The following is a 26942-nucleotide window of genomic DNA, read 5'->3' on the forward strand; positions in this document are numbered from 1 at the left end:
GGGCCCCAGCGCTCCCAGCGCACCCCGGCAGCCCCCACGTAACCCCCCGGGCTCACTCACAGCGTGTGCCCGCAGACATTGACCATCAGCTTCAAGGAGGGGTTGCGGTACTTAGTGGTCTTACAGCGCGGGCAGCCTTGCTCGTCCATGGCTGCCGCCGCCTCCTCCTCCTCCTCCTCCTCCTCCTCCCCTGGCTGCTCGCCGCTCCCTTCCGCCTTCCGCCGCCCGGTGCGCCTCCAAAGCGGCCCCCCGGCACCGCCCGCCGCCCCGCGCGTTCCGCACCGCGGCTCTCAGCACAGCGCACGGCCGGGCCGGGCCGGTACGAACCGCTCCGAGCGGCACCACGCCTCACAGCCAGCCTCAAGGGAGTCCCTGCACGGGGAGAAAAGCTTTATTTTTTCCACCTCCGGCCCCGCGGGACGGGAAACTGAGGAGAACGGGCTGAGGGGGCCGCGCGGCTCCAGGTGAAGGGAGGAGGGAGTGGGGGGGGCTGAGAAGAGCGGGGCCGTTTGATTGACAGTTGCCATGGCGACGCGCGAGTCCCCGCCCTCTCCTGGCGGTGCAGCCAATGGGAGGGCGCGGCCGGGCCAGCAGGCTGCGGTGCCATATAGTATTGCGGCGGGGCCGGGAGTCACGTTGGGGGGAGCCGCGGAGAGGAGCCCGTTTACACTACTTTGCTATAGCAGCTCTCGTTAATGGTTATTGCGTGGCCGGGAGGAAACCTGATCGGCTAGAGCCGGCCGAGAGCAGGAGGAGGAGGAGTGGACTTTCCGGAGAGATAGAAGAGGGGGGAGAGGAGGAGAAGGGGACACCGAGAGAGGGGAGAGAAAAAAAAAAAAAAAAAAAAAGAAAACAAACCAAGTCATGTCTTCTGCCTCCCCCGCGGACGAGATCACGATCAAGCAGGAAAATGTGATGGAAATCCTCTCCGACGCCGGCAAGGTGCCCCCGGACGGAGCGGCCGCGCTGAGCCCCGCGCCGCCGCCCCCCCCCGCCGCCGCCCCGTTCCCCATGGAGCACGGAGCCGCCGCCGGGGAGGAGGGCAGCGCCGAGCCCGTCCTGCTCCACACGGAACTTTTGGCCCGGAACCACCACGCCGCCGCCGCCTCTCCCTCCTCCTCCTCCTCCTCGTCGTCTTCGTCGTCCTCCTCGCAGCCCCCCCTGGCTTTCTCCCCGGACCACGTCGCGTGTGTGTGCGAGGCGCTGCAGCAGGGGGGCAACCTGGACCGCCTGGCCCGGTTCCTGTGGTCTTTGCCCCCGAGCGATCTGCTACGTGGCAACGAGAGCCTGATGAAAGCCCGGGCGCTGGTGGCTTTCCACCAGGGCATCTACGCCGAGCTCTACAGCATCCTGGAGAGCCACAACTTCGACTCGTCCAACCACCCGCTGCTGCAGGAGCTGTGGTACAAAGCTCGCTACACCGAGGCGGAGCGAGCCCGGGGCAAACCCCTGGGGGCGGTGGACAAGTACCGGCTGCGGAGGAAATACCCCCTGCCCCGCACCATCTGGGACGGCGAGGAGACGGTGTACTGCTTCAAGGAGAAGTCCCGCAACGCCCTCAAGGAGCTCTACAAGCAGAACCGCTACCCCTCGCCGGCCGAGAAGCGCAACCTGGCCAAGATCACCGGGCTGTCCCTCACGCAGGTCAGCAACTGGTTCAAGAACCGCCGCCAGCGGGACCGCAACCCGTCCGAGACGCAGTCCAAAAGGTGAGCGCTCGCTCCGCTCCCCGCCCCCTCTCCCGCCGCCGTCTCTCCCTCTCCCGGCCCTTTCTTCCCTTGCAAACATGGCGCTTACCTTCGGCCTCCCTCCTTCCCCCTCCCCACTCCCTCGCTCCCAGCGCACCCCCCCGGGCGCAACTTTTCCGGCCGTCTCTGTGCGTGCGTGAGGCGGGGGAGGTGCATGTGTGTGTGTGTGTGTGTATGGTGCGTGCGGGGCGGGGGGGCAGCGATGTTTGTTTGTTTCCTCTCTGTTTTGTTGGTTGTTTTTTTTTTTGTTTTCTTTCTGTTTTTTCTTTTAAACTTAACCATCCCTCCTGACAGAGTTAATCATTGACGCGCGGGGTCCCGCCGCTCACTCTTGTTTTGAAACCTGATTCGGGAGCGGCCCCCGCTCGGGTTTCAACGGGGCGAAGCACCGAGGCCCGAGTGGCGGCGGAGCGCGGCCCTCCCGCCCGGCCCCGTCCTTCCCCCCCCCCCCAACACACCCCTCCCGCCCCGCTCCGCCCGGCGCTGCGCAGCCCCGCTCCGCCTCCTCCCCCCGGGGCGTGGGGCCGCGGCGGGGGCTCGGGCAGGTGGAGGTGACCTCCCTGCTGCCGCCCCTCCCGCCCGCCTTCCTGCCTTCCTCCCTCCGCGGGAAGGAGGGAGGGGGAGTGAAAAAAAAGGGGGGGGGAAAAAAAAAAAGGAAAGGAAAAAAAAAAAAGGGAAAAAAGAAAGGAAGAGGGGGGGAAAAAAAAAGAACGAAACAAACAACAACAACAACAAAAAAGCAGAGGGCCCCAAGGCATTTCTCAACCAAGGGCGCGATTGTGCAGCGCGGCCCCCCTTTCCTCGGGACACATCAAAGGGCGGGGGGGGGGGGGGGAAGGGAGGGAGGGAAAGACCGAAAAATGCGATGTGGGGCGGTGGAGTCAGCGAGCAAAACGCAGCGCTGCGCTCCCGGGGCCGCCCCGCCGCCGGTTCTTCCTCGCACAAAAGGCGGAGGTGGCACCTGGAGGCCGCGCTGCCCCGGGTGTCCCCTCGGGGCCTCTCCCGCAGCCTCCCGGCCCGCAGCTGCCGCGGAGCTCTAAACCAAATGGCTGCTGTTGTTGCTTTCACACGTGCGGGCACCCTTCTGTCGGGTGGACGGAGGACTGGGCCCGGCCCGGTGGGCTCTACTTGGTTGCGGTCAGTGAGGAGTCTGTAAAGCAGTTTCGTCCTGCTGTGATGTGTTCTTTATTGAGAAACCTCTGCTTTGACTCGCTTTAAAGGCGAAACGTAGCAAATAGAAGTTACTCCCACAAGCCATATCGTGGCAGAGAGGCAGGTCCAGGGCTTTGGTCCAGAGCTCTCTGGTAACAGTGTCATCTCTCCGTCTTTCCCAAAAGTGAATCAGATGGCAACCCCAGCACGGAGGATGAGTCCAGTAAGGGGCAGGAGGATTTATCCCCGCATCCGCTCTCCAGCTCATCTGACGGAGTCACCAGCCTCAGCCTTCCCAGCCACATGGAGCCCGTCTACATGCAGCAGCTTGGAAACACTAAAATAGCCTTGAGCTCATCTGGTGTCTTGTTGAATGGGAACCTCGTGCCTGCCAGTAGTTCTCCCGTCTTTCTCAATGGTAGCTCTTTTCTTCAAGGACCCAATGGTGTCATTCTCAATGGACTCAGCGTTGGGGCTTCCCAGCCGGTGACTTTAAATTCACCCAAAACCACTTCAAGTGCTGTGAGCAATGGGGTGTCCATCACCGACATCATGTCATCTTCTTCGGAAGATGTGAAGGACTTCAAACTCCTCCAGGCTTCAGTCCCCAACACAGCAGCAGACACGTTCAGCCCCAGCAACATACCGGTCTCCTTCCCAGGATTGATACCGAGCTCAGAAGTGAAAAGGGAAAACACACAAACTGTTGCTTCCCAAGATGGAGGCTCTGTAGTTACTTTTACTGCTCCTGTCCAAATAAACCAGTATGGCATTGTCCAGATCCCCAATTCAGGAACAAATGGCCAGTTGCTGAACGGAAGCATTGGTTTTTCTTCTCTGCAGCTGCCTCCTGTTTCTGTGGCAGCTTCTCAAGGTAAAAGCTTTATTTGTTACAGGGAAAACTGTGAGGAAAAAATCAGAGTTGGGCACATGTTACAAAGCTATAATACTTTTAGTGCACTTACATGTGCTGGCCCCAGCTACGCACAGCACATCACATCATTTGTCTCTTTTCCTTTCGTGTGGATTCTTTTCACAGGTAGGTTGTGATGTGAGAACTGAACTGCTTTATCAAGAGCAGGGAAGGAAGCCTGCTGCTTTACACTCTCTTCATTCCACGCTTTTTCCCCGAAGCCTATGATATCAGTCTTCACAGAAATTTGTAGATTTCACACATTTCAGTAAATCAAAATACTCCCCGTGTGCCATTAAAATCCTTTTTTTTTTTTTTTTTTTTTTTTTTTTTATGAGAAAGTTTATAAAAATGAGAACTGCAGCAGCTGGAAACTGTTGCCGTTGTTGTTCTTGTGGTGGTTGTTTGGTTGGTTTTTGTTTTTTAGCCAAACAATTTCATAAATAAATTTTATATGGCCATAGACACAGCAAAACCGAGTTGCACTCATGCACTTCCTATCCCATAATTAAGAATGAATAAACTGCAGGAAAACAATAGGCATATGTAATAGCGTGTAGATAGAAAGTGCAGGGGGATTTGGGTAAAACTGCCCTCTGTCCAAGGGAAATATGTCATCACAGGCTCACGTGCCAAGTGTGCAGGCTCCTCCCTGAGTTTGCCAGGGTTTGTCTTAACAATGCCATGCACTGAGACTTCTGGCCAGCCAGGAAGAAGGGCAGCAGTGGCTCTGCTTCGTTATTTTGAGGCAGCTTAGACACAAAGCGGAACTGAACGACTTTGTTACTTATTAACCACTGTATCTTTGGTTATGAAAATGATTAAACTTGAATGAATTGCTGTAGTTCCAGGAGTGCTGAGTGCTGCACTGGTAATCATATTGTTAGCTGATTTCAGTTATAGGAACTTAACTTTTTTGCTGTTAAAACAGCACAGAAAGGAAATTGAGGCTGTACAAACGCTTTTTAAACAGGTAGACAATCATAAGAACTGAAGATATGACTTTTTCCAGTGAGTTTTGGTCACTGGAAGTTGTTGACAATTTGTTAAAGATTAAAAAAGGTAAGACATTGGTGCGAATACCACCTGCAATTACAAAGCTGTGTAATCCACGTGCTCCAAGGCATAAGCTGACAGCTGGCAGCAGTGAGAAAGAAATTTGTGCTCCTGAAATATGGGATAATGGGAAAGTCCAAAGTGCATAATAAGCCACTCTCTAAACATTTTCCCCATGGTTGAAAATATCGGGAGGTTGATCCACACTACGTCTCGTGCAGAGAAGAGTCAGGATCCACACTGGCTGCTTTGTTTTCTCTCCTTTTTTTTTTTCTTTTTTTTTTTCAACATGAAGAGGATGAATAGCTCCCACTATTCCAAGTGAAGTGCATTGCAGACTTGAGTAAGCTACAGTAAATGACACGTTATTGCCAGGTAACTTCCAGTTGCCTCAGCTTTATTATTCTGGTTTATATGTACAAGTATCATCTTCCAAAAAATCATCATGATTGATGAGTGGAAATGAATGAGGACCTAAACTTGTCCCCCAGGTGACATATGCTTCAGTGCTGTTATGAAAAATCACACTGTCTCCAGCTGTAGCCTCTTAAAATTACAATTATTAAAAACCTATTGTGAAAGATGTTTAAAGTGGGACCCTGTCACAATAGCCAGCATATCTTATTTTAGGGATGGTTACAATGACCACTTTCACGGTGTGTCCAGTAGAACCAAATTCAGATCTTGTCTGGCCAGATTTTCTTGCTGTGCTTACGTAGGACATCACCCAAGCAGTCCAGTGGCTTTCAGAGAGGGTGGTTGGGGTGGCTGTACACCACACAGTCGGTGTAGGAGGATTAGGCTTCTAGCAATATGTGATGAAGCACGGTGAAAGGCAGTACGTCTGCGTGCTTGGCTGATTGCATAGTTATCCTGGTAGAAGTTATTGTTGTTTGAACTTTCCTCCTGCAGGTTCACTCGGGTAGGTTCTGCCTAGCAATGGTGTATTTTATGTGACGTGTCTATGCTTTCCCACACACAAGTTGTGATCTGTCTCTGAACTATCTTTAATAGCTTCTCATGCTTCTATTCTTAGATAGAAATGGAGTGGTGGCAACTAGTGAGGGCCAAAGCATGTTCATTTTAGTCACATGGCTAGGAACTGTTTGCTCCTTAATGAGAGTGAGTCTGAAAGATACCTAATTTACCACAACTTTTATTTTCTCTTTCTAGATGCAGTTTCTATTAACAGAAGCTTTTATTTCTTCCCAATTTTTTTCTCACCTGTTGTAAACAGTGCTCTTCTGTGTCACGTGGGATATGTTGTGTGCATGTACTTCTAACGCAGGACTGCCAAGGCTTCTCAGCAAAATGACCACAGAGCTTTCTGACAGCTATAATCTGTATTTTCTTCTCTTTTGTTTCCCTTTCCCTAGATAATGTGTCTGTGAATTCTAGCACATCAGATGGAGGAACTTTCACAAGTGACTCTTCAACGGTGCAACAAGGAAAGGTTTTCTTCAGCCCCCTCGCTCCGAGCGCCGTCGTTTATACAGTTCCCAATTCAGGTCAGGCGGTGGGATCCATCAAGCAGGAAGGACTGGAAAGAAGCCTTGTGTTTTCTCAGTTAATGCCAGTCGGTCAGAACACGCAACTCAATGTAAACATGTCTTCTGAAAATATATCTAGCGGAGGACTCCAGTCCCTGGCCTCCTCGTTAGTGAATGTAACACCCTCACATAATTTCTCCCTCACGCCGCCGACTCTTTTAAATGCTGCAGAACTGAGCTCTGGTATCTCTGAGAGCCAGTCCATGTCGTCGCCCGTAACCAGTACCTCTACCGTGATATCTATCAGCAACACTAACTATGCAACTCTTCAGAACTGCTCCCTCATTACCAGTCAAGATCTGTTGTCCATTTCTACAGCACAGCCCGCACTTGGAGAGATCGTTTTTACGACCGGGGACCGTGTGAGCCATCCATCTGCACAGGTACACCAGGATTTTGTCCGAGAGCACAGGTTGGTTCTGCAAGCTGTACCAGACGTCAAAGAGAATTTCTTGCCTAATTCGGAAAGCAAATCAACCAGCAATTTGATGATGCTGGATTCGAAGTCCAAGTATGTTATGAGTAACATGGTTGACACGGTTTGTGAAGAACTGGAAACGGACAAAAAGGAACTTGCCAAACTGCAGACAGTTCAGATGGATGAAGATATGCAAGACTTATAATTTTTTTTCTTGCTTTCTGTTTCAGTAGATAAGACTCCTGTTTGAGGCCCTAAGAAGCACCAAGTGGAGTGGGTTTTTTGTTGTTGTTTTTTTAAAGAGAACAGAAGAACATTTAAACGGTCTGAATTGATGTACAGAGGAATCTCTGGCAACGGGTCTCAGTTGCCACACTTGGTTTGCATGCAGTATTCTCTTTTAAGCAGATTAAAGGAGAAAGGAAACGCCAGGGGAAGTACCAAGCAAATGGGTACAGGTTTGGCTACTGCTACTGCGCTGATAACGTAACTAGATTCTCTGTAGTGCAACATACTATCAACAGTAAGTATACACTCCTAACAGTAGGTAGAAAGCAAAAATCTTGCTCTGGAAAGGTAGAAATGATGCAGTTGTTTTCGCTGTTTACTTCTAGTCCGTGGGCATTGAAACATTTTTTAAGAACTCTAGACGATACCTCACAGGCTACTTTTTTGTTGTTGGAGGTTAAGAAACAAAACCATAACTAATTTTGTTACTGGTGTGTTTGCTTTTTTTTTTTTTTTTTTTTTTTCCAGCAGGCTTGTGTTCATACCAAAAATCTCACATCAAACATGGACAGGTTTCGAGGTGCTACAGATAGCGTTTTGTCAGTGCACCAAAAAAGCATCATCTGAAACTCTAATTATGCAACTCGGAAGCTTTCTCTCCAGTATGAATGTAAATATTGTTTCAGCTCTTATCAAGGAGACTTTTTTTTTTTTTAAATTAGTACAATGGATTTTATTTATGGTTAATGTTCCCTTTCACTTTAGACACAATGCATTGAAAAGGAAAACGTTTTTTGGCTGTTTAATTTATTTTTATTGTTTGAGCAGGAAGTAAACATAGTTATTTCCGACAAGGTTTTACTTTTTTGTAGTTTTTCAAGCAATAGACTGTAAAAGTAAAAATGTTAATCACACTGAAACTAGAAAATGAGCTCCCAGTCTCACAAACCCAAGAGGTCCCTGTCTCTACCCCCTCTGTCTTTGTGTTCAGGGGTTTTTTGTTTGTTTTGCTAGTAATTTGCAAATTAGTTGAACCTTTTTTCTTTGTGTATTTTTTATGGAATTCCATGTGCCTTTCTTCCTAGTGGCCTTATCTTTGTTACTAAAGCACAGTGGCAGGAGGAATAAAAACACTGACTTGCAAATCTCCGTCCTCAGGGCCGAATCCTGATGCCTTACTTTTGCAAGTAGCCCTGCTGACCCCAGAGTCCCTACTTGCACGAGTAAGAAGAGTTGAGTCTTTTGGAAGAGTTGAGTCTTTTGGTCAGGCTGGGTGACATTGAATGGTGGTGCAGGGAGCTGGAGGCAGGAGGATTGTGCATAGGGACCACGGGCAGAGCAGTGCAGGAGGAAAGATCTTGGCTCTGGCCTCGGTCTGATGAGTGTGGAAGGTTGGTGGGCAGGCCAGGGAAGGGAGCCCCATGTTTCCCCACAGCCGTTGGCCCAGCAGCCCTTGTGGGAGGGCTTCAGCTGCTGTTCAGCAAGCAGGCCCCCATCCAGGAGTGCACTTAAGCATGGATTTATAAATCCTTCCAGAATAAGCAGGGCGGGGGCCGGTGGTGGGAACTGCAGCTGCCCAGAAGGTCTGTGGAGCAGCCCTGCTCCCTGCCTGCGTGTGGATGGGTGTCCTCTCCCTTCACCCCTCTGCTCTCCTTCACGGACAGCACAAGCAGGCAGGCTGTGGGCAGGTGGAAAAGCCCTTACCTTTCCTCCAGAGAAACTTCTGTAGCATGGAAAAGCACATCCTTAAGCTTTAAAATAATAATAGTAATGCAGATGTATAAAAACGACACGCTGTTTATCTTTGTGTTTCTGTTTTATTTTTATTTCTTATTCTAATGTGAATATATACAGTAGCTAAAGCATGTATTCATCCTCATCAGGGGCATGGGCCGAAGCCTTTGGAAGACGATGGGAAATTTTTTCTTAAACTTCTGTGGGCTCCATGCCAGGCCTAACACAAAATCACTTGGGCAAAAAGAGTGGACAGGAAAGTGAATAGAGAGAGCACATCCCAGTCTGTTTCTGTCTTGGTTGTTACCTGGTTCTGTGGAAAGCCTTTAAGGAAAGAAGGTTTCTTCCATATGGCACAGACATCCTTGCTGTTGTTTTGCACTATATTGGATGCAGCATGTTTTGCAAGGCGGCGTGTGAAATCTCAGAGCTGAGCTCTGCTGGTAAATGCTGCAGTTTACACTGCAAGCTGGAGTCTTGAACATTGCAGGGAAAAGTGCAGGGGAAGGGAAGAGCAAGCGTGCGAGGCTTGCACTTTGCAAGGAGTCACTGGTGCTTTGCAAACAGAAGCAGCCCCTGAGTAGTTGGCTGTCCCCACGTGCACCCAAACAAAAAGGGTGTTTAAGGCAAGTGCTTTAAAGTGGAGATTATTACAAGCAGAGCATGGAGATATATATATATATATATATGTATTCCCCTGGCACAACTTGTCTTGGCATTCAGGGGGTCTCCATGTGAGCAGGGAATCGGATGGTGCAGAACTCTGCTCCAGTGGTTTATCTGAGTGCCTTGCTGGGCTCCAGCATGAACAATTTGTTTTCCACCCCTCCTTCACCCTCAAAACAAAGATGATGATTATGATAACAGTATCTGCATCTGATCTGCATGAATTACTCAACTTGGGGAAAAAAAGGATCCTGTATTGCTGTATTAATGGAGAACGTGTGCACAGAGCGGGAGCTGTGTGTAGCTCTGAGGGAGTTGTTCAGGGCTTAACGTTTGGTTTGTGGAGCTCGGACTTGTTTCTAGAGGCAAGCTAGAGAATATTTCAGAGCTCTCTGTCCGATGTAGAACTCATCAGGTTCCATAACTGAAAAGACTGTGGTGTCATGATGTTACTTTTTTTTTTTTTTTTCTCTTCCCTTACATTTGTGGTGTTACTGAGGCTCTGAATTCCATGGCTTTGCAGCACAGTTGATGTGAAAACTGTGTATGCTGTTACAGTGGTGCGTATCTCGGGGTGCCTGGTACTTCTAATAGGAGACCTCCCGTTCTTTCGTGGGAGCAGAGGATGTATATAAAAGCAGTGGTTTGGGACAAAGTAAGATTAATCTATTCGTCTTCCAGGTATCAAGTAACTTATTTCGTTATTATGTTTTACTCTTTCTTTCTCCCACTGAAAAATAAGTGTCATTCCCTCCAGATGATGTAGTTAGAACCTCGTGTTTTTTTGCAGGTACATATGCACAATATAAAGACTCATTGCACGGTACAGTGTTTCTAAAATAGATATTTAAATAGTAGTTTTACTCCTACTGTAAATTAAGGGTCGGTTTTTATTGTGCGGCCCTCAAGCAAGAAGGCTGACTGCTCTACGTAGACAGGACACAAAGCCCCATCGAGCATCTGGGGCCAGATCTTCAGCTGCTGTAAATAAGGCATTGCTCCACTGTTTCCCAACTGAAGATTTTACATGGTGTTCAGGGGGTACGGATGCTCATCTCCCACAGATACTCATGGCAGTGAGCATCTGAATCTCACGGACGGTCCTTACTGTCGCGTTCTATTGTTTCAATGGAAGATCAGTCTATCCAGCACAACTACTACTTCTCTTCCCTCCCCGCTGTGGATGAGAATAAAGGATCATTTCAACTTCACATATGTTTGTAACTTGTAAGTCCACTGGAAATCTTACAGGAAACGTTGCCAAATTCTACTGCTTTTCTGGTCCCAGACTCAGCTTTGAAAAATACGCTTAAAGTTTAAGCAAATTCCTATAAAGCATGAGTGCTAAAAAAAGAAACAAACAAAAAAAAACTGAATTCTTCACTACCTTTAATTAAAGCTGCCTCTGTTTCACCAGACTTTCGCAGAGAACCAGAAATATCCTGAATCAAATGCTCTGTCTGGACTATTTGCAGCATTATCCCTGCGGTCTCACCTAATTGGACATTTCAGCCACAGCAGTCGTGGACATCTGTCAGCCAGCTCCTTGGCTGGGATAAACGAGCACAGTTCACTGACTTTCGTGTCATTTCACACCAGCTGAGAATGTGGTCCATTCATTTCACTGGAGCTGGATCAGGGATGGATTTGGCCCAGTTTGCAGTGACACTACAAAGCAGTTCACAAGGCCGATGCTCAGACAGTTGCAATGAACGGCACCAACCTATCCAAGCAAATACCTCTTGCCATTTATCGTTTCGCCCTGCCTGTGGATTCAGGAAGATGCATTTAGAAAGCTGTTTTCTCTAGAAATAAGGCTGGAACCGTCTCTATTGTTGTTATCCTTATGAGATCAATGACAACAATGGATGGATTCACGGAAATGATTTGCAGTTAAATTAAGCAAGGCAGAATTTGGCCCCGCGTGCACAGGAACTTTTCCTGTACGCAGATTTCCAGTGCCTGTGCACTTTTCTTAACGAGGACGGACAAACAACCAGTAGGGCACATCCCTCTGGTTCTGCATGAAGCAAACATGCAGGATCCCAGGAGCATGGAGCCTGTGTTGTCTGTGGTCCGGCAGCATCTCAAATCACAAAAGCAACAATAATTTTGTAACTCCAAAAGCAAAATGAATGGCATTTTACAAGCAAGGAGACCTGAAGTCTTCCTGTATCTCCTAGCAGTTACTGTCTTGAAGGATGTTTTATATCTTACTTTTATGTTTCATATAATTTAAACTTAGCTTCTTACATTTCTGAACTCAAGGAGGAGGGGGTGAATCCTCTGACTTTCAGGATTCACATTCAGAGGATGTTCTTTTGCTGCATGTACTGCTTGTCCAGAACTAACCAGTTATTTCTGCGATATGGGTTTATTGTGCCTTACAACAAATGAGACGTTGAAGCGGAATGTACGCATTAGAGGGAATAATCAGAAGTCTTTACTGCACTGTTAGATGATGCCGACCCAGAGAGCATCATCAAACATATCTGTGCTTAATTACCCAACCAAAGAGATCTAAAGTATGTATGTTTGTTGTACTGTAATAGGGGTTTGTGCCTGGACAATTAAGTGTTTTATTTGTATTCTGAGATGATGTGAACTTATTTTTCTAAACACTATACTGAATAAACTTTATATTTATACACATCTCGTGTAAGTATTTCTCTTTAGCTACAGTATCCGAGGTAGATCAGTGCTTGTAATGGCTCGCTGTGAGGGTGATGGCAGCAGTGGATGCCTGTGCTCACCATGGAACTGATGCGAAGCCTCCCTAAGAAGCACGAGCTCTTCTTGTGATTCAAATGTTTTTTTTTTTTCCAGACCGTAACTTTGCTTCAAAAACACTAAATTAAAAACCATAAATCTTCTATTTCATATGAAACCCACATATTAAATCTTGTCTCAGACCAAATTTGCACCCTAATTAAATACTGTCATAATACATTTCTACCTACTGCTTGGGACCGGATGGTATTTACTCACAGCTTCCTTGACATTAGGACTGTTTTGGTTTTGGGTAGGTAAATCCCTATTTGCTGAATGTGTGGAGATTCTATCCCAGCAGCAGCACACATCCTGCTCGCCCCACGCAGCACTGCTCACAGTATTCCTGGAGGCCCCCCAGCCCTGCACATCCCTCCCTCTCTGCCCCGTGGCTCCTCTGCAGCTGCCTTAGCAAATCCAGCTCCCCGAAGGTAGAAGGAGACAACTGTGGTGTTGCCCAACCACTTTTCCTTCCCAGCAGCAGCGTGTGTGACTCAGTCCTGTTGTTCGTATCACTTACCTTTGGCATGGCAAAGGTTTTGCCTGAGCAGTAGGACTGGAATAATATTTTCCTGCCTGTGGGGGACGGCTGCAGTTTCCAAGTAGTTAATTGATCTCCGACAGCAGCTCCGTTCCAGTTTTGCTTGGGGCAAGGCTGAGGGTCTGAAGCCATCCTTCAGCTTGGTCAACCCAACGCAAGTGGGCTGGGAGCGGCTTCTCATCTGAGGCTTTCCTGTGGGCTCCTGTTGCTGCCCTGTAGGAGCAGGGGGGAGCAGCTGCTGGGTCGGCTCCGCTTCGGGGGGATCCCTCGCAGCCACAGGAGGGACTTGTGGCTGCACAGCCCCCAGCTCGGCCCGGCAGAGCACAGGAGGGCAAGTGAGAAGCGGAAAGTCTCTGCCTATGCAAATGTCAAAATTCTCCCTGAGCAGCCACCCATGCGGTATGCAGGATGAATCATGTCCTAACGGAGCACATTCCTACTACTTTGGAGGGCTTTGCAGATGTGTTCCAGGTCACCCTAGGCGAGAAAACCACACACAGCCACGGTTACTTGTTCCCTGGCAGCTTGTGTGCAGATGGAGAAAGGGGGACAGCACCTTCAGAAGGTTGGGCAGCCCTCTCACCGAGCTGGGACCCTTTGTGTGGGGATACAGGATGCTGGAGAGAGGACCAGGGCTGCCAGAGCAGTAGGCACTCTGCTGGGAGGAAGCTGATGGGCTCCTGATCTAGCTGGGAATGGAGGCAGTGCTGGAAGACTGCTTTTCATCCCCTATTTCTGGCTGGACTTTCCCTAGCAATGGCTCAGAGGGAGTTTTTCTGCTCTAAGAGGCGCAGCGTGGGTCAGTAAAGCAAGGTCTTAATGAACACGTTCGTGGCTTGGATACTGGAGGTCTCCTTCCAAGGCTGCATGAGTCCCCCCACCGCGGTGATCGCTGGCTGCAGAAGTCTTTGGGCTGGAGCCTCAGTGATGGATACAGATCACATTTTTAATACAGAAATACATTTCAGAAGGAAAATGATTCCCAGAAATAGGAATTCATCTGCCAAACAATGTGTGCATAACTGACTTTACACTCAGAGGTGCCAGAAAGTTCAGGAACGAGACCAACAATAAAAACCAACACACGTGTGAAAAATCTACTACATTAAAGCCAGATTCAATAAAAATAGCACCTACTTTATATGCTGCCGAAGCTGGCACAGGCCTCAGAAAGGAGAAGGAAAAAGATAAAATGTTGAAGAGTTGCACCCAGCCCCGAGGAGCCTAGCAGTGCTGATGGTGACTCAGTAACTCCCGTGCAACTTTCTCAACTCCTCATCCTGCTGCTTCTCGGGCAGAAAGACCCCATTTGGAATACCTGAGCCTGGCTGATAGGCTTTATATCAGGAGCTGTAAGATGTGGCCCTTCTCCTGAGCTGCGTACGGTCTGCTGCGTTAAGAGGAAGGCGCCGAGAGCAGAACTCGCCCGGTGATGCCGGTGGCAGAGCAAACTCAGGTCTCTGCCTCCCCCTGTTGCTTTGCCCACTGCCTCCCGTTTCTCCCGAGGAGCCAAACGTGATGCAATGCCCCCTGAGAGCAGCAGGAGGACGGGCTGCCTTTACCGGAGCCAGATTACTGCGTTCGTTTCTTCCCTTGCATTTCTTCCGTATGTTCGCAGCCGCATTCTGACGCTGACCAGCAGCAGTGAAGGAACCCCCGACCATGGGATGGGAAAGGCTGCTCCTGTGTGCATCACCCTGACCGATGTGCATGCAGCTGGCCCTGTTTTTTAACAAAACCTCTTTGTTTTGACACTCCCTGTAAAGAGGCAGGCCTTGCTTCCAAAAATCAAAACTCAGCAGCCCCAAAACCAAGGGTATTCAACCAAACCAAGTATTCAAGGCCAAGCTGGATGGGGTTGTGAGAGCCTGGTCCAGAGAGAGGTGTCCCTGCCTATAACAGGGATTTGGAACTTAATGATCTTCAAGGTCCCTTCCAAGCCAAACCATTCTGTGACTCCATCTCGGAGCATACTGCTGGCAGCAGCCCATTTCCAGCTATCATGACAACAGCTGCACATGGGCATCACAACAGCAGGGCATGGGCATCTTGCACCCGCCAGGCAGGAACCTGGGTGGCCCTTGTTTCTAGGAATAGGAAACTTTTCTTCTCAGAAGGACCAGTGAAGCAGTGGCACAGCTGCCCAGGGAGTGGTGGAGTCACCATCCCTGGAGGTGTTCCAGAACCATGGAGATGTGGCACTGAGGGACGTGGGCAGTGGGCATGGTGGGGCTGGGCTGGGGTTGGACTCGGTGAACGTTATGATCTTTTCCAACTTTATGATTCCATGGGATGATTCCACAATCCCATGACTCCATCTTTACATCCAGCTGTTTCCTATCCACAGTTTGGGCAGCTGAGCACATCCCAGCATCTGTGGGTCTCACAGCCCCAGCCTTGTCTCAAAACGAAGCACTGTTCTGATTTGCCAACTTTCACAATTTATGAACTCTGCAATATTTAGTAACTGGTGAGAGAGAGGAAGTAGGAAGGAGGTTTTATGGCCACAGCTTCCTACTAGTCTGAAAATTGAGTTCCTAGTTGAAAAAGACAAGTACAAGAAAGAAGAAATTAAAAAAAAAAAAGAAAAAAAAAGAAAAAAAGGAGATACTGAAGGTCCCCAAACCATAATACATATAAATATTGGTATATTGCATTTAATAAATACAAAACAAAATGCAAATGTATTTCTTCAAACCAGTACCTCTAAGGCTCACTCTATTTTTAAGCAGTTCAAGCATATTCTTAGTCACGGCCCCAGAGAAAGCAGGCAGGATCCTTATAGCATCCTGTGCCTGTCCTTAAATCAGTTTACCATGAGCAAATGGCTTCTGGTGGTGACAAATGGTGCTCAGTGGAGTTACTGCTGATAAGGGAGATGAGACCAACCCCAGCAGTGGTGGGAAATGAAACACCCAGCACATGCTGTGTGCTAGGGAACGCCTCAAACCCTGCTCCGCAAGCACTCCAAAGCATTCATTCTCCCAGGCAGAGACCTGAAGGTAAATGCCATTGACTTGAGGGGTTGGAAATAGATGGTCTTCGAGGTTCCTTCCAACCCAAGCCATTCTCAGTGCTGGCCTGGCTGCAGGAGGGCACAGTGCAATGCTCAGTCACCAACAGGGCTACACAGCCATCTCCCCAGCACTCAGATCATGCTCACACTGCACTGCCTGGCAATTCTGCACGGTATGTGGATTAATTTTCTTCTCCATAATGAGGAATCCAATCTGAAATGCACAGATTAGTTTACTAATCTGTGCAAATCCTATTAATATTCCTTATGCTGCCGTGATCTCACTCACGCTCTCACAAACCTGCTGCACTGGATTGGTTTTCCCTCAACTCCAACAGGCCCCACTTGGCTGTGCTCATATCCTCCCAAAATGGCCATGGCCACCAATGGATTTCTTCCCTTTCCAGTCCTCTCTCCCAGCTCCCTTGTGTCCCACGGTGCAACATGCCCTGGATCAAAGCATTAGAGCTGTAAATCACTGCGGTGCCACCGGAGCTGAAGGGATTATAGGAAGGAGTGCTCAGCTTTCACAGGGATGGGCAGAGCCAGGATCTTCTTCATGCAGCATTGCTGCCTTTTGGTGCCCATCAACAGTGACAGGAAAGGAAGGGAAGGGAAGGGAAGGGAAGGGAAGGGAAGGGAAGGGAAGGGAAGGGAAGGGAAGGGAAGGGAAGGGAAGGGAAGGGAAGGGAAGGGAAGGGAAGGGAAGGGAAGGGAAGGGAAGGGAAGGGAAGGGAAGGGAAGGGAAGGGAAGGGAAGGGAAGGGAAGGGAAGGGAAGGGAAGGGAAGGGAAGGGAAGGGAAGGGAAGGGAAGGGAAGGGAAGGGAAGGGAAGGGAAGGGAAGGGAAGGGAAGGGAAGGGAAGGGAAGGGAAGGGAAGGGAAGGGAAGGGAAGGGAAGGGAAGGGAAGGGAAGGGAAGGGAAGGGACTCTGTTGTAAAATCAGCAAGATCTCCAGGCTAGCTTTGGGACCTCATAACTTCATTCACATTGAGTTAGACTCAATGATCTTTACAGGTCCCTTCCAACTTGGGATGTTCTTTGATTCTATGATTCAGCTAAACTTCTTCTTCGGGGACCATCTGTTGTGTTGAGTAAAAAAGCTTTGCCCTCACTTCTTCAAGAAAGGGAAGAGTGGGCTCACAGATGTGCCTGGGAATAACTGGCACTGCTGTCCAGAGAGCTGGAGGCACCCCACCCCTGGAGGTGCCCAAGGCCAGGCTGAATAGGGCCCTGAATAGCCTGAGCTGGTGAGGACCAACCAGCCCATGGCAGGGATTGGAACCATGTGGGCTTTAAGGTCCCATCCAACCCAACCATGAAACAGGAGGAATTAAGTTTCTACTAATAACTGGTGTCACTGAAAAGCTCCCAGTCTGACCCTAGGCTGCTTGGGGAACCAGCAGGCAGGGCAAGGGGGACAAATAGAGGAGGAACAGGAATCCGTTCCGTTCCTTTTTGAGCTGTTCTGATGAGCTCTGCTGATAAGGGACCCACATGCTGCTTTGGTGTGCTCAGGTTTTAGGCTGAAACATTCAGCTCCCCGGCTTCGGGTAAAATAAATACACTTCTGGCTTCCTCAGCCACCCCTTGGAAGCAATGCCATCGAGCAATCAGATGTGAGCCATGCAGAGGGTGGGGGAGGAAGGAAATGCACATCTGGATGTGCCAAGTGGTGCAAAGCAGAGCTGCACAGCTGGATATGCCAAAGGTACAGGGCAAAGCTGCACTGATCCTGGTGCCCTGGCTGCCTGCTGCCCTGGCTCTGGGGCTGCTGCTACACCACATGCTCGGAGCCTGGGGCCTCATGGAGCTGAATGGCTTTTGTAGCTGAGAGCACTAATGTACGGAGGCAAGTGGGAATTAATTATTTAATGTGATTCTCATTGGTAGGAAGCTCCTGTGCCCCTCGTGCGGCTCAGCTCCCATTAAATGTGTGTTGCTTCCTTCAGACTGCAGCAAAACCTGAGAGCAGCAGAAAATTATGGTTAAACCCAGCTTTGTCTCACAGTGAGCTCTGTTTAAATGGACAGAGTGGCACTCAGGTAACCAGGAGCTCAGTTTGGTGCTATTAATATGGGCGGTGATGGCTGTGGGCAAAGCTCAGCATCCCCACCTGGGAGAACTGCCCTGTTGATATCCCTAAGCATATCCCCAAACACAAATACAACGCTTTTGCCTTTTTCCTCTTTTGGAATGAGAAAAACACACCTGTATAGATGTGCCTCTCTGAGATCCAGGAGCACAAACCTTGAAGTAACACAGCAAGGCTCAGGAGCGAGGAGTGCAGTCTCCATGGAGGCGAGGCACTGCTGAAGGTCGATGAAATCATACACCCGGTGCGGGGCGGTGAGCTGATCCACCACTCTGATCTGCTGCGCTCAGAGCCGATTCCTCCTGCAAGCTGCGTTGTGCTGCTGGAAAAGATAATCACTCATGGGAGACGCGGGGAGAGAAAGGAAAAAAAAAACAACGCGGTGCTGGCAGAGCAATTCCCTTTAAAGGCAAAGAGAGGCGAAAGCATCTCGGTGCTTCCCTGCTCACCCGCGGGCTGAGCATCCCCCGGTGCAGCAGAGGCAGATGGAGGGCACCCGCCCGCCGCCAGCACCCGCCTCGACATGAGCTGACCTTTCCCCTCTCTAAAATTTCAAAGCTGGAGCTGGCGGCGCTGAGCAGACCGCGTGCCATCTGCGGGCTGACCCCGGCCCCGCACTGCCCGGTGGCATCGCTAATGGGAGGTGAAAGGTCCCCTCCGCCCCACGCTGCCACCACCGACCCACCGGGATGGGATGGGATTCGATGAGATGCGACGGGACCGATGGGATGCGACGGGATGGGACGCTCCCGAGAGCTGCGGATCGCACCCCGAGCCACGTCGGGCGTAATCGCCTTGCCGAGAAAATATTTGCTCAGTGCCCAAATGCAAAGCGTAGGCAAACAGCCCCGCATGGAAATGTGGTACCCGTGCACTGCGCGGTGCTGCGTTTTGCATCTCTCAGACTGGGGGCGTGGATGGAGCCTTCACAGGGACAAAAGGAAGGGTGTACGAGGCTGCCCCATAGGTGCCAGAGGGGAAATGAGGCACAGTGGAAGGGATAAGCACCGAGAATGGAGCGGGTGTCGTCGTCCACCCCCTCCCAGTACCAGCGGGGTTCTGGGAGAGGGCTGAGTACTGCCACAACGTGGGGAGGAGCGGCAGCCCCCATCCAAAATGGACTTTTCTTCCCTTTTTATTCATTTTTTTCCCCATATTTTCCTTTTTTTTTTTTTAACAATTTTTTCCTCACTTTTTAAAAAATATTGTCAGCATTTTCTGCACAAAAAGAAGAAGAAGAAGAAAAAAAAAGCATTGTAACATAGCACGGGAAACAAACAAAACAAACAAACATACATACATACAAACCCAAACCCCGGCCCTGCAAAACAACCACATAGCCACCCTTTCGTGGCCGACTCCAACTCTGTCCTCAATCTCCCATTGCCGGGCATCCCCATTCCTCACCACCCTTTAAAGAAGCAGCGGCTGCCAACCCCGCGCCGGGACACGCGTGGGGCGGTTCGGTTCCGCGCAGCCACGCGTGCGGGGAGCGGTGCCTCGGATGGGACGCGCACACGAGTGGCTTTGGGACACGCCGTGGGCAGCCCCTCGTGTGGCTCCGTCCCGCGTGGGCTGAGCACTGCTCTCTCCGTTCGCTGTTTCGTTTCTGTTTTTGCCCGCAATTCACCCGCAGCTCTGCTGAGGTGGGGACACGCGTGGGCAGCGCAGCTGCGGCTGAGCCCTCGCTGCCGTTCTGCGGGGAATTCCTCTTTCTGTCGCATCTCGGTGCGTGGAAACGCGACCGTTCGTTTCCGATCCCCACCGAGCTTTCACACGCATTTACTGGGAGCGCGGAAGCCGGAGGCCCACGCGTGTCGGGAACGCGGGTGGCAGCGGGGAGCGCCGTGCGGGGATCGCCTGCTCCTGCGGCCCCGCTCGGGGTGGGAGAGCTCGTGAGAAAGGGGCAGAAAGCTGCAACCGGCATCACCTCGGGTCGTGGTAACTCCGTTCTGCTGAGAAACGGGAAGAAAACGAGTGGGAACTCGGACACGCGTGGGTATTGTCGGGCACGAGGCCGGAGGGAGCTCTGGGGGAGTCGCGTTGGGGAACCGCAGCCGCAAAGTGCTGGGAGGGGGAAACTTCGGTGGGGTTTTCCACGCACGCGGACACGCGTGGGGGCGACGAGCTCAATCCCCGGCGTGGTCCTTGGCTTTAGGAACGCGCTCATCCCGCGGAGCTGAGGCTGATCGGGGGCAGCCCGGCCGCTCGCTCTCCCCGCAGCAGCCGAACATCTTGAAGTAATCAGCAGCTGAGAACGGAGACGTCCCCCTGGCATCTCAGGTTAAAGGAGGAGGTCCAGGAAAATGTGGTAGAGCCATTACAAGAAACCTGAGATGCATTCATCAGAGACTCCAATTGCCATCGCATTAGGATTGATTAGAGACCAGCAGTACCGTAATGACCCGGAAAGAGGGGCATAGAGGGATTATTAATATCAGACTTTGAAACAAAAAAAAAAAAAAAGAAAAAGAAAAAAAAGAAAAGGAAAAAGAAAAGAAAAAAATAAAGGAAAAGAAAAGAAGAAAAAAAAAAAAGAAAAGGAAAGGGAAAAAAAAAGAAAGGTAGAAAGGAAAAAAAAAAAAAAAAAAAAAAAAGAGGAGGAGGAGGGAAAAGGGGCTTTAAAGCGGGGAAAATCGCTTTGCGGGGCTGCTGCCGGGACACGCACCTACCTGAGGAGCGCGGGCACCGTTCGGTGATTGCAGCCGTGTGAAAGCAAAAGGAACGGACCCAACAGACCCCACGGACCCCACGGACCCCCACGGCCCGGCGCTGCCCGAGGGGACACGGCCGGAGCGGGGCTCGGTCCCCGTACGCCCGCATCGACGGCGGCGGGGACGGGAGGAGCCGCGCTGCTCCTCGGCTCCTTGCGCCAAAACAAACCGGCCCCTCCTGGTCTGGGTTTAAATGGAGCTCACGGGATAATTAACTCCATCTTTGCAGCCCCGCTTTAACTGTTTGTTTAGTGTCACCCCGTATTACCGTCACCGGCACTTTCCTCTGAACGGGAGGAGCCGGAGGGCTTCACCTCCCCGGAGGAAATTCTTGGGAGCTTAAAAAAAAAACAAAACAAAACAAAAAAAAACCATATCAAAATAAAAAATAAAATTCAGAGTCTCCCGGAGGTCCGTCAGCAGCGGGGAAACGGGGTGCCGGAGGAAAGCCGGGGGGACGGAGGGGATGCACGGCCGCGTGCTCCCCTTTAATCCGTAGAAGTGAACGGAGAAAGGGCCCTTTGTGGCCCGGCCCGGGGTGCGTCCCGGCGAGAGGGGCACAGGGGGAGCGCTGTGCAGGGAGAGGGGGTCGTAACCTCCTCCCCCCCCGATCATCCCAAGGCCCCCCGTTAAAAAAATAGAATAATATGGGGGGAGAGGGAGGGAGAGGCGACACAAATCCTTATTGTTCGGGGCGAGCCGGCAGCGGGCTGTCTCCCTGCGCATTCGGCGGGGAAGGCAGCGCGGATCCGGTATCACGTTGCAGATTCTCACTAAAGATAACGAAATGTGATCTATTTTTCAGAACAGCAAGTGGATGGGAAAGGAGCCCTCTCCAACACAAACCTCATTGACTAATGGGGCGGTTTTGGGTTTCGCCTCCGAAAGGTTCGGAAATCGGCAGCGTTCTGTTACCGCCCGCCCGGCTCCAGCCCAGAGCCCGCGGCTCTTATCGGACACCGCTCCCAGCGCTGCCTTCTGCTGCTCCTCTTCCCCAGAAACCCTCACTTTAAAAATACATAGAGATCTTTAGGTTTATTTTTTAGGTTTATTTCTATTTCGGATGGGCAGAGGGGGCCGTGTTTTCTATGTTTTCTGTACTACTTCTTTTTTTTTTTTTCTTTTTTTTCTTTTTTTTTTTCCGGCGAAATCGGCAAAAAACGGCCGAGCGCTGCCCCGGCTCTGTCCCCATCCCTGCTCCGCATCGAATAAACCCGCGGAGATTTCCGCTCCTGCGCAAAGAGCGGAGCCAGGTTGAGCCCGATCCATACGGCACAGAATCGCTCCAGTCGCTGTTCGGCCGTTCGCTTCGAGCTCCGTTCTTTTGCTTTTATTCAAGCGCTTCGAAACCATTTCTCGTCTGAATTTATGGGGCTAAACGGAGCGTGAGGTTCGGAAATCCGTGCCGTTTTATTTCTTTCGCAAGGTTTGAAGCGAAAACTTTTTTGTAGGAAAAGCAGGCGGTAACGCACAGGGCTGGGAGCTGCCCCGTGGGCACAGCCCCGTTCGATCCGCGGGCGCTGTGGGGCGCGGAGCGGTGCGGCCCCGCTCGAGGCTGAGCCCCAGCGTTCGGGGTCGGCCTTAAGAAGGGACTGGTAGGGAGAAGCCGCTCTCGTTACAAAAAAAAAAAAAAAAAAAGGTCTCCCCACGGCCCCGCTTTGCCTCCTTCACCCCTCAGCCCTTGAAGGGACGAACCCTCAGGTCTGTGCTTCCCAAATATTCTTGGAAAAATAACAAGAGGAACGCATCGTAATAAAGGGAAAGGGGTGGGGAGCGCGTCCCGGGCTCGGTGCGGCCGTGGCACCGCTCCTGCGGGAGGCTCCGAGCCCACCGCTGTAATTCTGCGCACTTGCTCCAGACTTTAGGGTATTAGTTGGTGTTAGAGCCGGGTTTAAGGCTCCGTTCCGGTCCCCACGCAGCTGCCTTGTCAATAAGGATCTGTTCCAAGCAGACATTCCTTCTGGGAGGACACTGCAGCTCTTTAAGACTTCATCTGCAACATCACAAGCACTAAAATAAAATGGAAGGGAAAATTAGCAGACACGCGGTCATGGGACGCGGCGGTGCCCGAGCGGTGCGGAGCGGACAGGCGGGCGGCAGCGCCTTATTTAACCGCCCCGAGAGGAGCAAGACGTGGGAAAAACAACCACCGAGACATGGGGGGACGGCGGCGGGGCCTGCAGCCGGGGTGCGGCGGGAGGGACCCGGCCGGGTCCAGACGGAGGGTTCGGGGCCGGGTATCGGGTACGGGGATGGGGATGGGGCAGCGGGAGCACAGCCGGCCACGGCTTGGAGTCCTCCCCGGCCCGGCCGCGCGGAGCTCACGAGGGAATAAATCAGCTCGCTCTCGGAGAAGACAAACAGGTTTTCAAGAGCCCCTCGATTGTTCTCAGAACCCACGGAGCGAGCCCAAACGCCGGCCGGAGGGTGCTCAAAGCGCAGCGCTCCGCTTATCTCAGCGCGTATAAACACTGCCATAAAGACACCCTCATCCACGCCCTTATCTCAGCGCATTGTCCCCATCTCCCAGCCCGCCCAGGCTCCCGACAGCAGCTTATCTCTGCTTGGGGAACCTAATTGCTTTCTAATTTTTGCAGTAATTGCTTTGGAGCGAGGTGTGCAGATGAGGATTTGGGCGAATGAAAGCGCCGCCGCTGTTTTTTCTCTTCCCCCTTCCCCGAGGGCAGCTCCAAGGGCGCTCTCTCCCGACCTGAGCGGTCCCGGCCCGGACCCCCCCGGGCTGAAGGGGAAGGCGGAGAGGTGCGGGTGGGGGGGGGGGGCCGCGTCTCCGCTCTGCTATTCAGCACTCGGCATCCGCTGTGCGGCCGAGCGGTATTTATTCATTCACGCCTGGAGTGAGGGTGATGGAAGACGGGACGAGGAGGGGAATTTAGAGAATGAAGAAATTGGAAAGAAAAAAAAAAAAAAAAAGTATAATGAAGGGAAATAAATGAAAGAATAAAAAAAAAAAAAAAGAAAGAAAGAAAGAAAAGAAAAAAAGAAAAAACAAAGAAAGGAAAAACCAAAGAAAAAATAAAGAAAAATGAAAAGCTAACAAACGAAGCGGAATGGAAACAGGAGAGCCGCGCAGATGCCCGCGGGGTGCGGGGCGCGCCGTGCCCGGAGCTCCCCCCGCAGCCGCAGCCGCACCCGCGCAGCCGCGCCGAGGCCGGGGCCGCGCCGCCAGGCCCCGCCCGCCCGTGCCGAGGCTCTGCCCGCCGGGCCGGGCTGGGCTGGGCTGGGCCGGGCCGGGTCGGGGCCCTCCGCGACGGGGGCCGAGCCGCGGGCGCCCAATCAGCGCGGCGCGGGGGCTCGGGCGCTTTAAGCGCGGCGGCGGCGGCGGAGCGGGGGCAAAGTTCCCCCCGGCGCTCCGCCGAGCATCCCCCGCTCCGCCGCCGCGGCCGCCTCCGCGCCTCCCCGCTCTGGGGACGGGACCGGGCCCGGGGCTCTCCCCGCCCCTCCGCCGCCTCCCGGTGCCGCACGCAGCCCCGAGCCGCCCCTCGGCGCCCGGCCCCGGCCATGTCGATGCTGCCGTCGTTCGGCTTCACGCAGGAGCAGGTCGCCTGCGTGTGCGAGGTGCTGCAGCAGGGGGGGAACCTGGAGCGCCTGGGCCGCTTCCTCTGGTCGCTGCCGGCCTGCGACCACCTGCACAAGAACGAGAGCGTCCTCAAGGCCAAAGCGGTGGTGGCCTTCCACCGGGGCAACTTCCGCGAGCTCTACAAGATCCTGGAGAGCCACCAGTTCTCGCCCCACAACCACCCCAAGCTGCAGCAGCTCTGGCTCAAGGCGCACTACGTGGAAGCCGAGAAGCTGCGCGGGCGGCCGCTGGGAGCCGTGGGCAAATACCGGGTGCGCCGAAAGTTCCCCCTGCCCCGCACCATCTGGGACGGCGAGGAGACGAGCTACTGCTTCAAGGAGAAATCGCGGGGGGTGCTGCGGGAGTGGTACGCGCACAACCCCTACCCCTCTCCCCGCGAGAAGCGGGAGCTGGCCGAGGCCACCGGGCTCACCACCACGCAGGTCAGCAACTGGTTCAAGAACCGGCGGCAGCGGGACCGGGCGGCGGAGGCCAAGGAGAGGTACGTGCCTTCTCCTCCCGCTTTCGTCCCTTTTTTCCTCTCGGCCCTGCGCGGACAGCCGTCCCGATCCCCCCGACGCCCCGTTCCGCGTTGCGCTCTCCGCCGGACGCGCGGCACCGGAGCCGCCGCCGCCGGACGGTCCAGACCCGGTCCCACCTGCCCGTGGGCACCGATCCCCCCCTTCCATCTCCTCCTCTCCGGCGGCTCTCCCGGGCCGCCCCCGCCTTTGTTCGGTGCCTTCCGGGCCGCGAGCGCCGCGGCCCAGCTGCCGGCCCCGGGGGGATCTCCGGCGGTTCCGCGCGGTGTGGGCTCGGGGCGGCTGTTTCTTGCGGCCCGGCCCGCATCTCTTCTCGCTTCCGCGTCCGCCCGAGGCCCCGCGGGGCGAGAATCCTTCCCGGCCCCGCCGAGCACAGAGCGCCGTTCCCGGGCCCGCGGGGCCGCGCTGGGATTTGCAATGAAAAAGTCGGACGAAAAGGAACGGCGGAGTCCCCTCGTCCTTCCTCACCTCGGTTCCCGGCAGCTCCGGGACGCGCGATGTGCAGCAGCTGTCTAAATAGGGGCCGAGCCCGGCAGCTGCGGGACGATCCGTTAGGAACATACTGGGCGCTTTCTTCCTTTTCTTTTTCTTTCTTTTTTTTTTTTTTCCCTTCCTTCCCCCATCCCGGAGGCCCCCGCCCTGACCGCCCGCTGTGCTTCTGCCTTCGCAGGGAGAACACGGAGAACAACAACGCGGCCACCAACAAACCCAACCAGCTCTCCCCTCTGGACGGGAGCAAACCCCTCATGTCCAGCTCCGAGGAAGAATTTTCACCGCCGCAGAGCCCGGATCAGAACTCGGTCCTCCTGTTGCAGGGGAACCTCGCTCACGGCAGGAGCTCCGCGTACCCGCTGAGCTCCCTGCCCGCCCCCCCGGGCACGCACAGCCTCCCGGGCCATCAGCTCCAGGACTCGCTGCTGGGGCCGCTCACCTCCAGCCTGGTGGACCTGGGCTCCTAAAGGGCTCCACTCGCAGACACGGACTCTCGGTTGTACATAGCGGACGGTGATCCTGAACGTGACTTCGGCTCTTCTCCACGGTCTCAGCTCCAGGTCCGGTCCCCCCTCTCCCGCCCCCCAACTCCCTTCCCTACTGTCGTTATTTTTATTATTATTATTATTATTATTATTATTGTTATTTTTTTCCACGTAGCCAAACGCAGAGAGCGGCAGAAAGCCCTCAGCCTTTCGAGTTCAAGTGAGCGGGAATTACAACAACAGAAAGAGAAATGAAAGGGGAGAGGGGGGGGGGAAAAAATCCAACCCCGAACCTCAGATCCCCATTGCGCCCCATAAATCCCAACTGATGCGGCCCAGAGGCAGAGGGAGCACAGGGCCCTTTGTGGCAGCAGGAGGAGGGAGGGGAACTTTTCGTTTACATTTCTTTTTTTTTTTTTCATATTTAGCTTCACCGGAAGGATTTCGATGTAGTTTAAAATTAAAAAAGAAATATATATATATATATATATAATTAGGAAGCGGCAGTATGAGGGTTTTACCAAGTGCCTATGTCTTAACGCGGCGGTGCTGCTCCCCCACCGGGACACGCAGCGATTCGGCTTCACATTAGGACAAGAACAACAGCGAAAATAAATGCGGACGGCCCTTTCCTTCTGCACGAGCGTCTCTCTCTGTCTGCCCACCCCCTCCAACCCCCAGCTCTGCCTCTCAGTAAGCCCGCAGCTGTCTGCCTCGAGTCTGTGTTACCGACCTCGCGTGTGCTTTCAGGTTTCTTTTCTATTGTACTCAAACAGCCGAAATTAAACACCGCTGATGGCAGAACCCCGACGCTGCGCTCTTCTCTGTGGAGCTCCTCAGCCCCCCCCCTCTTCTCCTTGCCAGCCCCCCCCCCCCCCCCCGCCTTCCCACGACTTGGGAGCCGCTCTCCTTCCAACGCTGCCCTTTCGCTGTGCCACCACCGAGGGTCGGGGTTCGGGGGCTGCACACCGGGACCGCCCCCGGCCGCACGGTGCGGATGGTGTCGCTTTCCGCACACCCCCGCGACCGCGTTTTGCACCATCGAGCGGGTGTTTGTTTAAGGCTCCACCGTGTTTGTACTCGGGGTCTCGGGCCGTGGAGAAATGTCACCCTCTGCAGGAGGGTCTCTCCTGGCCGCCTTCTTCCCAAGCGGGTCCCGCCACGCTCCTCGGCTGCCCCCGGCTTCCCTGGCCCGACTTCGGCCGCGAGGTCACAGCACCGGGGCTCTTTTCATCCTCCCCGTCTGTGGCG

General features: G+C 52.8%; 3 protein-coding genes and 1 long non-coding RNA gene across 10 annotated transcripts in view; 2 read left to right on the forward strand and 2 right to left on the reverse strand.

The window, feature by feature from the left end:
- The window catches only part of MNAT1 (MNAT1 component of CDK activating kinase), a 115381-nt gene extending 115174 nt beyond the window's left edge, over positions 1-207 (reverse strand). For 4 of the 7 annotated variants that reach the window (XM_052696270.1, XM_052696267.1, XM_052696265.1 and 1 more), the window contains exon 1: positions 61-207. In XM_052696270.1, coding sequence (XP_052552230.1) covers positions 61-149 — 89 coding nt within the window. In that variant the 5' untranslated portion in view covers positions 150-207. The remainder of the gene's footprint in view (positions 1-60) is intronic. The other 3 variants (XR_008209633.1, XM_052696266.1, XM_052696269.1) reach the window with 3 other exon arrangements.
- Positions 208-556: 349 nt separating this feature from the next.
- On the forward strand, positions 557-12117 carry SIX4 (SIX homeobox 4). Its single transcript, XM_052696258.1, has 3 exons — positions 557-1709; positions 3086-3774; positions 6246-12117. Exons 1-3 carry the CDS (start codon positions 865-867, stop codon positions 7040-7042), a joined length of 2331 nt encoding a protein of 776 aa, XP_052552218.1. The 5' UTR covers positions 557-864; the 3' UTR covers positions 7043-12117.
- A 3346-nt stretch (positions 12118-15463) lies between these two features.
- On the reverse strand, positions 15464-20676 carry LOC128086238 (uncharacterized). The gene is made up of 3 exons (XR_008209301.1): positions 20557-20676; positions 18001-18206; positions 15464-16240 (listed from the first exon to the last, which is right to left on the reverse strand). It is a non-coding gene; the product is annotated as an uncharacterized LOC128086238 (long non-coding RNA).
- A 3282-nt stretch (positions 20677-23958) lies between these two features.
- SIX1 (SIX homeobox 1) lies at positions 23959-26501 on the forward strand. The gene is made up of 3 exons (XM_052695465.1): positions 23959-24677; positions 25385-25766; positions 25867-26501. The coding sequence occupies exons 1-2, from the start codon at positions 24118-24120 to the stop codon at positions 25671-25673; spliced, it is 849 nt and encodes a 282-aa protein (XP_052551425.1). The 5' UTR covers positions 23959-24117; the 3' UTR covers positions 25674-25766; positions 25867-26501.
- Positions 26502-26942: the final 441 nt, after the last annotated feature.

Source organism: Tympanuchus pallidicinctus, unplaced genomic scaffold, assembly GCF_026119805.1.
Source record: "Tympanuchus pallidicinctus isolate F22 unplaced genomic scaffold, pur_lepc_1.0 scaffold3, whole genome shotgun sequence".
NCBI lineage: Eukaryota > Metazoa > Chordata > Aves > Galliformes > Phasianidae > Tympanuchus > Tympanuchus pallidicinctus.

Excerpts from the sequence above, each read along its gene's own strand:
- SIX4 (XM_052696258.1), top strand. The coding sequence starts at position 865 with ATGTCTTCTGCCTCCCCCGCGGACGAGATCACGATCAAGCAGGAAAAT. Across the intron at positions 1,710-3,085 it reads TCCGAGACGCAGTCCAAAAG|TGAATCAGATGGCAACCCCA; the intron begins GTGAGCGCTCGC and ends CTTTCCCAAAAG. Across the intron at positions 3,775-6,245 it reads TTCTGTGGCAGCTTCTCAAG|ATAATGTGTCTGTGAATTCT; the intron begins GTAAAAGCTTTA and ends CCCTTTCCCTAG.
- SIX1 (XM_052695465.1), top strand. The coding sequence starts at position 24,118 with ATGTCGATGCTGCCGTCGTTCGGCTTCACGCAGGAGCAGGTCGCCTGC. Across the intron at positions 24,678-25,384 it reads GCGGCGGAGGCCAAGGAGAG|GGAGAACACGGAGAACAACA; the intron begins GTACGTGCCTTC and ends CTGCCTTCGCAG.